Below are 12,500 nucleotides of genomic sequence, written 5' to 3'. Positions count from 1 at the left end.
AGGGGTGCCCTCGGCTGAGAGTCTAATCTGATTCGCCAGGCCGGATCCATCGACGTCTTATCGTCGAATCACATGTGATATATTTTTATATATATGTTATATAGGGCTCAATGATGCTACATTTATTGTGACTTTTGTTTGGTTTAAATGCTTGAAATAATACATTGGCCTATCAGGGTTCCCCACTGCTGTCTATAGACAAAAGTGCCTTTGCTAAATGACTGCCTCTACAAACAAATTAACTTTTCACAATATGGCGATGACAATGTGCCTGCTGCTTATGTAATTTGCATTAAAATCGACAGAAGAATATAGGATACTTTTAGAGAATAATTTCCCCAAGTGAAATTGCAATGTTTTATATGAAAGCTGCTTTTGAAACAGTTTTGCGTTTAAGTTGTTTTTGATAATCTTTAATGGTTTTGAAACGCTGCCAAACTTTTAAAGGTCTTTTCCCTGTCATTGTGATTACTAGAATGTGCTCTACTTCGAAAAAGAAAATGATTGAATAGTGCCACTGGCATTACACAAAGGGGTTATAAAACAAACAACAAGGAACTTTATTGAAAGCTAAACATTAAATTGCACAAATTGCACACAGCAGCCTGAGTCAGTCCCACAGCCCCACAGAATAAAAACATTTTATAACTTTGAGGCCTTTTCTTCTGAAAGACAAGAAATGCAGAGGTATCACTCATTTAGCACCCCTATTCTCCCCATGCAACGCGTACGCACAATCTTCCAGACACCAGGATTTTACTATTCAAAACAAGGTTGTCTTAATGTCCTTCAAATTTATTGTTGCTCAGAGATTATGTTAGACAGCTGGATGAGAGAATCATTTGTTTTCTACTGATTTCAGGTCATCGGCCACAGCAACTTCAGCTCCATCAGAGCAACTACATGTGTATATAAAGGTAAATATGTGTTTATGTTTGTGTAAAAGATTCCTCAATATAGCGAAAATGCATGCTAAAGTATATATTTAATGGCAATCTCAATGTATTACAAGGAACTGGTTTTGTCTGGATCCATTTGTCATCAAGTCCCCCCAGAGCTCTTCCAGAAGTTTCCTTTACGTTTCCTCATATGCACAACAATTATGGAAGCAGTCGCTGGCAATGAAATGCTTGTGTCTCAGGCTCCTTCAACAGTGCAATAAAAGAAAAGTATAAGAAAGACAAGTAAGAGAGCTGAGACCTAAATGCTAAATAAAAATAAATCAATAAACTACAGTACTGACATGAGTAATTAGAATATAATAAAAAATATAATAATAACTAGGGATGCACCGAAATTTCGGCCACCGAAAACACTTTTATCACCGAAACAACACGGCCGAAACAGGAAATTGTGATGACGCAAACAAAAACCACGGCCAGCACACGCTTGTCTGGATAAGCGCCTCTGCGCCAATATAATATATAGTGAAACATTGTGAAATAAATGACACCTCTAGCTAAATGTAGTAATCTAGAGAACCAGCTACAACCTTGTTTTCATCCAAACGAGCCGTCTTTAGCGACGGCTCGCTATGAGACAGCTTCTATGAGCTGTCGGCTATCATCCGAGCTTAGGGACCGTCTGCAAAGTGCAAAACGGAAAACGGTGTTGTTGTTTTTTCAGTGCTAAATAAATATTTTTATACTTTTAATAATTGTAATTGATTTATTCTTTGAATTGCAATGCCTTGATTTTAGTGAGGTTAGTACACAGTCATCGCTATAAATCCAATGGTAGGCCTACTAATAATTGGCATAATAATTTATTTCGGTGTTTTGGTTTTCGGTTTTCGGCCTTGGTTTCCTCATTTTCGGTTTTCGGTTTCGGCCAAGAATTTTCATTTCGGTGCATCCCTAATAATAACTGTAATGTATAAACAGATAGATTGATGCAGCATAAAAATAACAGGTGTCAAAATGTAAATGTGACAGACATTTTTATCCAGATGTCGACTGTTGTAAAGTGGCATAGTGGTGAGCTCAGTCTGGTGCTGCGAGACGAGATACTGCGGTAGCGTCTACCAGATGGCAGCAGCTGAAACAGTTTGTTGCTGGGTTGATGAGGGTCTTTAATAATCCGGTTACACTGTCTCCTGTACTGTGTCTTCATATCCTGGCCCAGTCCCATGGGCTATGGTCCCCCATAGATGTATATACAGACTAGATATCGCCTGAGCTGCGCTGTTCAGTGGAACGTATGCGTCAATGCCGCCGCCATCTCGCCGCGGGGTATCCACCCACCTGAATGAATGAACGTCCGATGGGGCAGAGGTCCTTCACACTCAAAATCTATCCAAATCGCCTTCTTTTTAAGCAATCTTCAAGCGGGTTGGTTACCCCGCGGCAAGATGGCGGTATTGTTGAAGCATGCTTAGCAGCCGAATGCGCTATCTAGGCAGTATATATATCTATGATGTTCCCCAAGCAGCCATCTTCTAAATGCTAGCTGGGTGTGGGAATCCAATGCGGAATTTCACACTTGGTTCCCCCACCCAGCTCACGACTATAGCGTCTATCTAAGACGTGACTGTGGACTCTTATTGTGTCTGCAGGGAAATGGGTCTACGAGGTGTTGATATCCTCTCAAGGTCTGATGCAGATAGGCTGGTGCACGCTCAACTGTCACTTCAACCAAGAGGTACACACACACACTCACGCACACAGAAATACACAGAGGCATACACAGAGGCATACACACAAACACCGCACACACAGGCACAGACAGACCAACACACACAGATTCTCACACACACACACACACACACACACACACACACACACACACACACACACACACACACACACACACACAAACACACGCAAACACACAAACCACAAAATATTACACCATGACATGCTGCAACATGCTTCATTTTCTGTTTTCTATTTGTGCTACAACAGATCAAGTGCACAGTTCCATAACATGATATATCCATGCATCACTCATGCAATCTCTGTGATATTTTATCGTAACTTTGATATCCCAGGAGGGTGTAGGTGACACCCCGGACTCGTACGCCTACGACGGGAACAGAGTCCGCAAGTGGAACGTGACGACGACCAACTATGGCAAGGTCAGGAACAGCTTAACCAGAGGGACATTCAATACCACATATTTACACTGAGTGTTTATGAGTGCTGTGAACATCATCCTATCGACCTCTTCTTACCATCACTTTAACTGTTGGTTTTGCTAATGAGTGCATCAGTGCTCTGTTATTTGTTAGTAGAAGCGTCTGAGAAGTTGCCTAAGACCCGTGAATAGTGCCATCTGTGCTGGGGTTTGACCAATGCTGGGTTTGTGTTTCAGTCGTGGGCTGCGGGAGACATTGTGAGCTGCATGATAGACCTGGATGAAGGAACAATTACGTTCTGCTTGTGAGTTATCATACACCTCTGTGCACCACTGGCCACCCGCCTTTCAGTATGGATCTAAAACACCACATCTAAAAGGATTTGACAGCGGGATTCACTTTTGGCATAATATATTAGGTCTTGCAGTTTCTGTGTGCAAGCTGCATTATGCATTCGTTATTACAACTTAAATTCAGACTTTTTAATCCCAAGTATCGGTTAACTGATTAAATGTGAAAGATGTTTAGAAGGAGAAAGAAGAAGTATAAAGAAAAGAACCCAGAACAAACTCTATCCATCCATGCCCCCACACATCCATCCTGTTCGCCCAGCCGGGGTCAGACCTCCAGCTCAGTGTGTGCGCCCTTACCCCCCCAGAAATGGCCAGTCTCTGGGAACAGCCTTCACGGACATCAAGATGGGTCCGGGCGTGGCCTACTTTCCTGCCATCAGCCTCTCCTTCAAAGAATCCGTGGCTTTCAACTTCGGGAGCAGACCTCTCAGATATCCTTCTGGTTGAACACGAGGGCATCACCAACCTCTCATGTACACAGAACACTGTATGATAACATGGATTTATTTATGTTTGATTTGTTTGATTAGGATACATGTGGAAGCCAGATAGACTGAATTAGAAATGGAATTCTAATAACCTACTCTTGAAACGAGTGCCATGGGATCTTTAGTGACCACTGGGAGTCTGGACCGTGGTTTAACGTCTCATACAGAAGATGTTGCACGTCCTTGGGCAATGGGGATATTACCCAGGCCAGAGGGGTGAGCCCCGATGGGGGTCCAATCCAGGGATGGCTCAGACCAGCACAGCTTAACTCCCTAAGAAACCAGCACGGCTAGGCAGATAGCCAACATGCTAGCAAAACTCACCCACATGGCTGATATTCACACACTGACCAGGGTGTCCACCATGCAGGACAGCAAACGCCATCGGCAGTAGCTAGGGGGCTAGACCTTAACGCTTTTATTATAACTATGACTTGAAGTTGGAATGAGCTTTGTCCTTAACCGGGCTGTGGTTCCACGTACCCTGTTGAGGGCTACCTCCCCCTGCAGAACCCCCCCACCGCGGACCTCCTGAAGGCCCACAAGCTGCTGGGCTACATCAAGACCGTGCTGGCCACCACCATAGATGTCCAGGTCAGGAATAGTGCATCATAGAGACATTTCAAAGTAAAAGCAGAGGAAACTGACTCTTTCTGTCATTTTTAGCTTGTTTTGCTCTTTCTGTCATTATTTCATTCCTTCATTGTTTCCTTCTTTCATTCTTTTATCATCTGGTTATTTGGTTCAGTCAGAATTGCCCTCCTAATAGGGTGTTGTGTTTATTTCCTAATAAGAAGAACGTTTTTATTTGACTGCTCTTTGTCTACACAGATTTGTCTCCATATTATTTGTCATTGGAATTAAAATATATATTTATTTTATGCTTTAAATTTCAAACATAATCATCTATGTGCTCAAGAAAAAAATAATTGTTCAAAAAAATAGGCAGTGTATTGGAACACACACGAGACACTAGTGGCAATAGGTTCCAGAGCCCAGTTCATAACAGTTGGGTGGGTTTATGTTTCCTGGGGTCTTCCAGGAGGAGAGGTTGGTGGAGAAGGACTGTTCCTCGTGGAAACTCCACGGAGAACCCACGGTTCTCCTCACCATGGCCCACATCTTCAACCAGTTCGCCCCCCTCATGGTGAGAACCAGCATCGCTGTGTGTCTGTTGACATGTTAACATAGATGGAAGCTTATGTTCTGATAAGGTGGTTTTACAGTGTAAAGTGTACCTGGTATATATATACATATATATACATATATATATACATATATATATATATATATATATATATATATATATATATGTATATGACATTATACATATTTTTTAAGTGATGATGTAATTTTTCGCAGTTTGGTTTACATTTATTTTTATATTGGAAAGATTTTACATGAAATTGTTTGTGTTTACAGTGTAAAGTGTACCTGGTGGATGTGTGTTTACAGTGTAAAGTACACCTGGTGGATGTGTGTGTTTACAGTGTAAAGTATACCTGGTGGATGTGTGTTTACACTACCTGGTGGATGTGGGTTTACAGTGTAAAGTATACCTGGTGGATGTGTGTGTTTACAGTGTAAAGTGTACCTGGTGGATGTGTGTTTACAGTGTAAAGTGTACCTGGTGGATGTGTGTGTTTACAGTGTAAAGTGTACCTGGTGGAGGATGTGCTGATGAGCTTCCTGTTGGGTATTCTGGAGGGCGGAGGTTCAGTGGACGAACATCCTCTCATACAACAGCTGCTGGACCTCTTCTGGCTCCTGATGGAGGTATACGTGCACACACACACATATTCCAACACACATATGTATGTTGGAATCAGGGTAAGAATGTCTAGAGTGTGGCTCCGCCCCTGAACTGCTCTGTGTTCCTGATAGGACTACGAGGTGAACGAGTGCCTGAAGCAGCTGATGATGTCGTTACTGAGAGCCTATCGCTTCTCCCCCATCATCCCCGACCTGGGCTTCCAGGTAAGACCAGGTTACACACACACACACACACGCACACACACACACACACACACACATGCACACATGCCTGTCACACACACATATTATCACATTGTCACACACACACACACAAACACACACAAACACGCACACGAACACACACACACACACACACACACACACACACACACACGTGCCCGTCTCACACACATTACACATACACGCAAACACACACATTCAAACACTTTGTTTTCTGTAGTAAACTGCCATCAGCCAGTGTATACGTTCTATCATACTGTAGTCTATATTGAGGTGATCCAGATGGTGGATCCCTCTGCTGGTGGAGGCTGATGATGTGATGCATGTCTCTGTCTCCTCCCTCAGATCCACTACCTGCGTCTCACCACCGCCATCCTGCATCACGAGAAGTCCCGCAAATACCTCCTCAGCAACGTCCTATATCCTTAACACACAGACAATCATCGCTTACCACACAATTTATCTCTGGTACTCTCTCTTTGCAGATCATTTACACTGTATATCTAAATACAGAATTTTCTCCTCCATGAGATGAGATGAGATGCCTCAAGTATATAATATATTATTGAAAATATACTACAGAGCATTAGAAAAACATGTTTTGTAACTGACCTCACCGTACACTGTTATTCAGTGATATTGCATACAGATAAAACTCCAATGTCTCCAACACAAAGTGAATATTTAAGCAGTACAAATGTTGTTTGTGTTGGCGATATTACTTCAATGTTTCCCACACATACTACATATTTCAGCAGTACTAATGTACCAACAATGACATCCATCAAAGTAAGTTATTAACCCAGTCAGAACAGTTCTGACTTATGATGCGGATCACTTAGTATCCGCGTGTGTACCATGTGTAATACCGCGTGTGCCAATGTGTATCCACTGTGTGTTACCGTGTTGTACGCCCCTGTGAGTGTGCGTTCCTTAGCGCGGCGTACGTTTGACGTGCTGCGCTCCGTGGTCTTCTTCTACATCAAGACCCCCCTCCGGGTGAAGGAGGCGGGGCTAGAGGAGCTGATCCCCACCACCTGGTGGCCCACGCGCTTTGACAAGGAGGTGAGCGGCTCGCCTCAAAGCGGCTGACACTGTCAAGGCTCTGGGTAGCTCTTTAAGCGCTACAATGCTAAATAGTCAGGGATCTGGTTAGCTTATTTGACACTAAATAGGTAACACTGAACACTAGGTGACACTGAACCTGTCAGGGTTCTGGATAGCGTATTTGATGGTGCATAGATCATCAAACACTGAAATAGAGAGATGGGTCATTAAGATGCAGCTAGGGTTTAGACAATGAAAACGGAGACGGGTCATTAATGTGTCATATTAAACCCGCTGTCCTGAGAATAGACAAAGGATGCTTGGTAGAGGATGTTCTCCGACACAGCAGGGGACAGTTCTTAGATACAGCTGGGGGCTGTCTGTCTGACTGTGCTGTCTGTCTGACCGTGTTGTCTGTCTGACTGTGGTGTCTGTCGGTCCAGGGGAAGGACGAGCAGGAGGCCAAGAGCGAGACGGCTGACGAGCGGTTGAGGCGGCGGGCGTACGAGAGAGGCTGTCAGAGGCTGAAGAAGAGGATTGAAGGTGAGAATCGTGCATGGGTTCATTAGTGAGCAGAATCACATGAATCACATGTAGGCAGGGTTAGGATTAATGGAAGGCCTTATGGTCAAACAGGAATAATGAATAAATAATACGTTCATATTAGCAGCCATTGTGTTGATTGTTAACCAAAAATTTAATTACCACTTGGGGTGAAATGAACGCCATCTGTTTATACTAATTTATATTTTGCTTATTGTTTTCTGTCTGCTCTCCACTCCCCTCCTCTCCACTTTACTCTCCTCACAATTCTCTCCGCTCTTATTCCCCTCCTCTCTCCTCTCCTCTCGCCCTCTCCTCCTCTCCTCTCCTCCCTTCTTCTTCTTCTTCTTCTCCTCTCCTCCTCAGTGGTGGAGGAGTTGCAGGTTCAGATCCTGAGGCTTCTGCTCAACAACAAAGACAGAGGGACGGTATGTGCAGCCTTAACAAGTACACCAGGAACAGCGCCATCTATTGTAGAACTGCATGCACTGCCATTCAGTCTCCTATGTGGCCGGGAGATCTGACACACACATGATGGCAGGGGTTTGGGTTTTATGCTGGGTTTGGGTTTTATACTGGGTTTTGGACTTGTTTGAGCACACGGAAGGAATATATGTTGGAAGGATTCAGGTTTGAAATGTTTTTAAATTATTGTATAAATCTCTTGGGCCATGACAAGGTCACAGCCTACACTATACTATGATTGATTGGTTCATGTCAGCACTGTTGACACAACGGCCGTCCTTCGTATAGTTATGTATTTCTCGGGGACATGTTTGGAGAAACAAAGGTCCTCCCAGCTATTTGTGTCCGCCATCTGGATTGGCAGACGACCACTCATTGTGTGAGGTGGCCTGAAGATGCCAGATGGCAGACCTCCCCCCAATGTCCACCATATAGCGGTCGCTTGTTAAAGTAGCACACAGAGAGACCACGAAACTCCTCCAAACTTCATGTCAGTCTGAGGATTCAACCCCCAGTTCTTTAAATGAGCCGTGCACGGCAGTGAGGCTGGGACCAGCAGACAGAAAACCAAACCATTAGGAGTTCAGGCACCACACCGTCCGAGTGATGAGGACGATACCAGGACAGTCACGTCTGGTTAGAACAGAGACTGATTGGTTTCAGCAGGTTAGCTAACATTGCACCCCATGCTCCAGTGGAGCAGCCGATGGAGAAGTGACTCCACTTTCTCTGTTTCTTCACTCTGTCAGTCTTAAGTCACTGGCAAAGAACATAACTTTATTTGTCACTTTATTTTTCAAATCTGATTCAACAGGGAATGGTTTGGAATTGGTAAACTAACAAATAATGACAACATGCATTTGGATTTGAGAGTATTCAACATGGATGCACATGGTCAGCTCTAAAATTCTCCACCCCAGCCCTGCCATCATTATGTACACTGGTATTATAATTATCATATCTCAGCGTATTGGACTGTGATATTCTCAAGGGAGTAACGTCACAAATCGTGCTGCATGAACACTTCACTAAGTTGTAATTAGTTTCCTTCAGCAGAATATGTTAGAAGTTCGGCTTTGGGTTAGTTATTTAATAGTTTGGAGCTTCTCTTTAACTTTCCCTCCTGTCTCCTTTCAGGGTGAAGCCTCCCGGTACATTTTCCTCAATAAGTTCCGGAAGTTTCTCCAGGAGAACGCCAGCAACCGAGGGGTAAGAAAGAACCAGGGGGGGAGCTCTGTGGAGCATGAATCAAGGCAGTGGTTATGGTTGGTAGTGATGTATGTAATGGAGATGTTGATAATGACTGTGTGTGTGTGTGTGTGTCTATGTATGTATGTTTGTTTGTGTGTCTGTGTTTGGTGTATATGTGTGTGTGTGTTTGTGCATGTGTCTGACTCTGTGTGTGTTTGTGTGTGTGTGTGTGTGTGTGTATGACCTCTGTGGATTTGACCTGTGTGTGTGTGTGTGTGTGTGTGTGTGTGTGTGTGTGTGTGCAGCATCCCACAGCGCTGTGTCCTCCAGAGTACATGCTGTGTTTCCTCCACCGTCTGATCACGGCCGTCCGGTCCTACTGGGACGAGGGCAAGAGGAAGGGCCCGGGCTGCATCAGCAGCGAAGGTACCGGCCTCACTAACTACGTCACCCGATGGTGCAGCTGTGCGTGCGTGCGTGCGTGCATGCGTGTGTGCGTGTGTGTGTGTGTGTGTGTGTGTGTGTGTGTCACTATCCCCTGGTATAGACTTTAGGTGGCTGCACACCGACCCAAAAAACAGCTAGACTATGAACACGACTATAGAACACACACACACACACACCAACAGGGTCCTCGCCGTTTAACGGAGAAACGGACAAGAAGATTTAATTTATGTGACCTATTCAACACAGAGCAGCACTTAAAAGTAAGTGCTTTACTTTCACCATATAGATTAAACGGATGGGGTTATTAAGGATAATGCAAGGCCAGTAACCCATTATTACTGCACTACCCCCACTAAGAAGTGGGGGAGCCCCAGTGGCGCACTGGGCTAAGGCGCATACCATATATTAGGCTTAGTCCTAATCGCAGAGACCCAGGATCAAAGCCGGCCTGGGTCATTTACTGCATGTCTTCCACACTTTCCTCTCTGTCTCTCTCTGTAATAAAAAATAAATCTTAAAGTAAAGAAGTATGTGTCACCGCACACATACAATCTAATATTATGCGGCCTCTACACATTTTTAATGAAGGTGACCCCCATGCCTCTTCCTCCACCAGTGCAGCACATCCTCTGCTACCTACTGACCTCCTCATGACCTCTCTGTGGGCTCTCTGACCCCCTGGTCTCCCCGGTCCTATCTCCTGTGGGTGACCTCTCCCCCTCCTCTAGGGTCTGCGTCGTGGGGTACTTCTAGTCTGGGATGTAGTTAACCTTCTGTGATGTCATCACAATTTAGGATCATAATATCCATAAAGAAGATGGCCCCATGGTGTTCTGCGTGTGTGTGTGTGTGTATGTGTGTGTGTGTGTGTGTGTGTGTGTGTGTGTGTGTGTTTGCGCACCTGTGTGTGTGTGTGTGTGTACGTTCATTACACACTCATTTACTGGGGAACCCCAGGGGTCTGTTCCTTAATGATGTAAATTGCGTCAAAAGGGCGATTAGTGTCACTGCTGAATGACCCTGGAGCTGCGCTATGATTGGCCGTCTCCAGTACACTCTGTACCCTGTTCACCCCCTCTCCCACCCTCCTCAGCTCCTTCTCTTCTGCTTATTGTTCTGTTGTATTATTGTTCTACTTCTATATTGTCCCCCATGTCCCCCATCTTGTCTCCCTTTCTTCTCTCTCTTCTCATCTCCATTACTCTGTGTTTCACTCTCCTTTCCTCTACTATCCCCTCCTCTCTCCTCTCCTCTCATTGGTTCTCTATTTGACTCTCTACTCTACCCCATGCACTTGATTTATTGTCCATCTCTCCATTCCTTCCATTATTTTATGAAACCTGCTTTATAATGCAACGTTATTAATATACACTCTTTTGCCATCTATTTCCCACAACCTCTTCCTCTATTGTGCTCTCTCTCTCTCTCTCTCTCTCTCTCTCTCTCTCTCTCTCTCTCTCTCTCTCTCTCTCTCTCTCTCTCTCTCTCTCTCTCTCTCTCTCTCTCTCTCTCTCTCTCTCTCTCTCTCTCTCTCTCTCTCTCTCTCTCTCTCTCCATCCAGAGGCCTATGTTCCCCCCCAGCTCTTCTACAATGGGAAGGTGGACTACTTTGACCTGCAGAGACTAGGCGGTCTGCTCTCCCATCTGAAGAAGACCCTCAAAGGTGGGTCTCAGAAACACACCTTCTCTCCTACCCCTTCTGTATGGAGCTGGGGTTTGGCTGCTCCTCCTCCAGGGAGTTGAGCTTTTGCATTAAGTCTTTAATCCTGTTTTAAGTCTTTAATCCCGTCCCTACCAGCAAAGCAAAACGTATACTACATCGTTGTAAGTCTTCCATGTGCAGTTGCTTAAGGTTCCACTAGAGGGCACAACTGAACTGTGTTCCCATCAGATAAAGTACCAAGGCCTCCAGTACGCAGGTGATAGATATCACAAGAAACTTTAAACCAAAGGCAAACTAAAGAGATCCTAGATCGAGATATGAGCTTTTATGCTTGTGATTAACTTCTTTTTCAAGTAATAATGACTCTTGCACAATCAATACATTATTTCCATGACATAATATAAATACAGCCATAAGACACGCAGTTTGAACCAATCAAAAGATGTGCCATTTCAACCAATCAAAAAACAAACATTCCCCCAAAAGTAACATGGTTGTCATTTAACGCGTATGTTTCCTCGCTTATGTTCATAATTGCGGCGTTAATCTTTGGCCGCTAAGCGGGCGCCCTGGGAAATGCAGCAGTTTGACAAGCGTGCAAATGCCTGATCAGGGAAATTAAAAACAGTGTCAGTCGGCTGACGTCCCGTCACGAGAGAGTGGCGTCCCGTGGCGCTTAGACCAGCGCTCCGGTCCGACGGGTCTGGAACGCCGACTGACATTCCCCAGTGATCCCCCGCTGATTGACAAGAGGTGCCCTGCCACGCCACGAGTGCCCAATCCTGTGGGGCGATCGCCACGGGCAACGCACTTTAGATTCCCTCGTTTTCCCTCAACTTTTAATAATTCATTTCCCCCGGAGGCAGGGGAGGGAGCAGCCTTGGGTTTTGGATGGGAGAGTGATGGCCGGTGATGGAAAGTTCTGGAAGTGGGTGCCAGGAGTCCGTCTCCTTAATGGAGGGGCTCTGTGCAGTGATCTGTCAGCACTGGGTGTAAACAGCGGTTAAGACTCAGTGTGGGGGCGGGGTGACGTGACAGACGGCTCCCACTCAAGGACTCGTGATTCCAGAAATAGGGGGAGGGATCAGGGGTGAGACGGGCAGAGGGGAGGGATCAGGGGTGAGACGGATGGAGGGGAGGGATCGGGGTGAGATGGATGGAGAGGAGGGATCGGGGGTGAGACGGATGGAGGGGAGGGATCGGGGGTGAGACGGATGGAGGGGAGGGATCGG

At 45.2% G+C, this 12,500-nt stretch overlaps 1 protein-coding gene across 1 annotated transcript in view; it reads left to right on the top strand.

Moving 5' to 3' along the window:
* Positions 1 to 12,500, top strand: part of rnf123 (ring finger protein 123) — a 115,923-nt gene that overhangs the window by 5,266 nt on the left and 98,157 nt on the right. Inside the window, exons 6-21 of the mRNA XM_084464697.1 lie at positions 863 to 917; positions 2,555 to 2,640; positions 2,990 to 3,076; positions 3,313 to 3,380; positions 3,735 to 3,860; positions 4,397 to 4,511; positions 4,960 to 5,064; positions 5,568 to 5,693; positions 5,802 to 5,894; positions 6,258 to 6,331; positions 6,860 to 6,977; positions 7,403 to 7,502; positions 7,869 to 7,930; positions 9,105 to 9,176; positions 9,464 to 9,584; positions 11,167 to 11,268. Of these exons, the coding sequence (XP_084320823.1) occupies positions 863 to 917; positions 2,555 to 2,640; positions 2,990 to 3,076; positions 3,313 to 3,380; positions 3,735 to 3,860; positions 4,397 to 4,511; positions 4,960 to 5,064; positions 5,568 to 5,693; positions 5,802 to 5,894; positions 6,258 to 6,331; positions 6,860 to 6,977; positions 7,403 to 7,502; positions 7,869 to 7,930; positions 9,105 to 9,176; positions 9,464 to 9,584; positions 11,167 to 11,268 (1,510 nt within the window). The remainder of the gene's footprint in view (positions 1 to 862; positions 918 to 2,554; positions 2,641 to 2,989; positions 3,077 to 3,312; positions 3,381 to 3,734; positions 3,861 to 4,396; positions 4,512 to 4,959; positions 5,065 to 5,567; positions 5,694 to 5,801; positions 5,895 to 6,257; positions 6,332 to 6,859; positions 6,978 to 7,402; positions 7,503 to 7,868; positions 7,931 to 9,104; positions 9,177 to 9,463; positions 9,585 to 11,166; positions 11,269 to 12,500) is intronic.

The sequence above is a fragment of the Micromesistius poutassou genome (genome assembly GCF_964030765.1).
Source record: "Micromesistius poutassou genome assembly, chromosome: 2".
NCBI classification, from domain to species: Eukaryota; Metazoa; Chordata; class Actinopteri; order Gadiformes; family Gadidae; genus Micromesistius; species Micromesistius poutassou.
The sequence above is the reverse complement of the archived record's forward strand: the minus strand, read 5'-3'. Positions and strand labels throughout refer to the sequence as shown.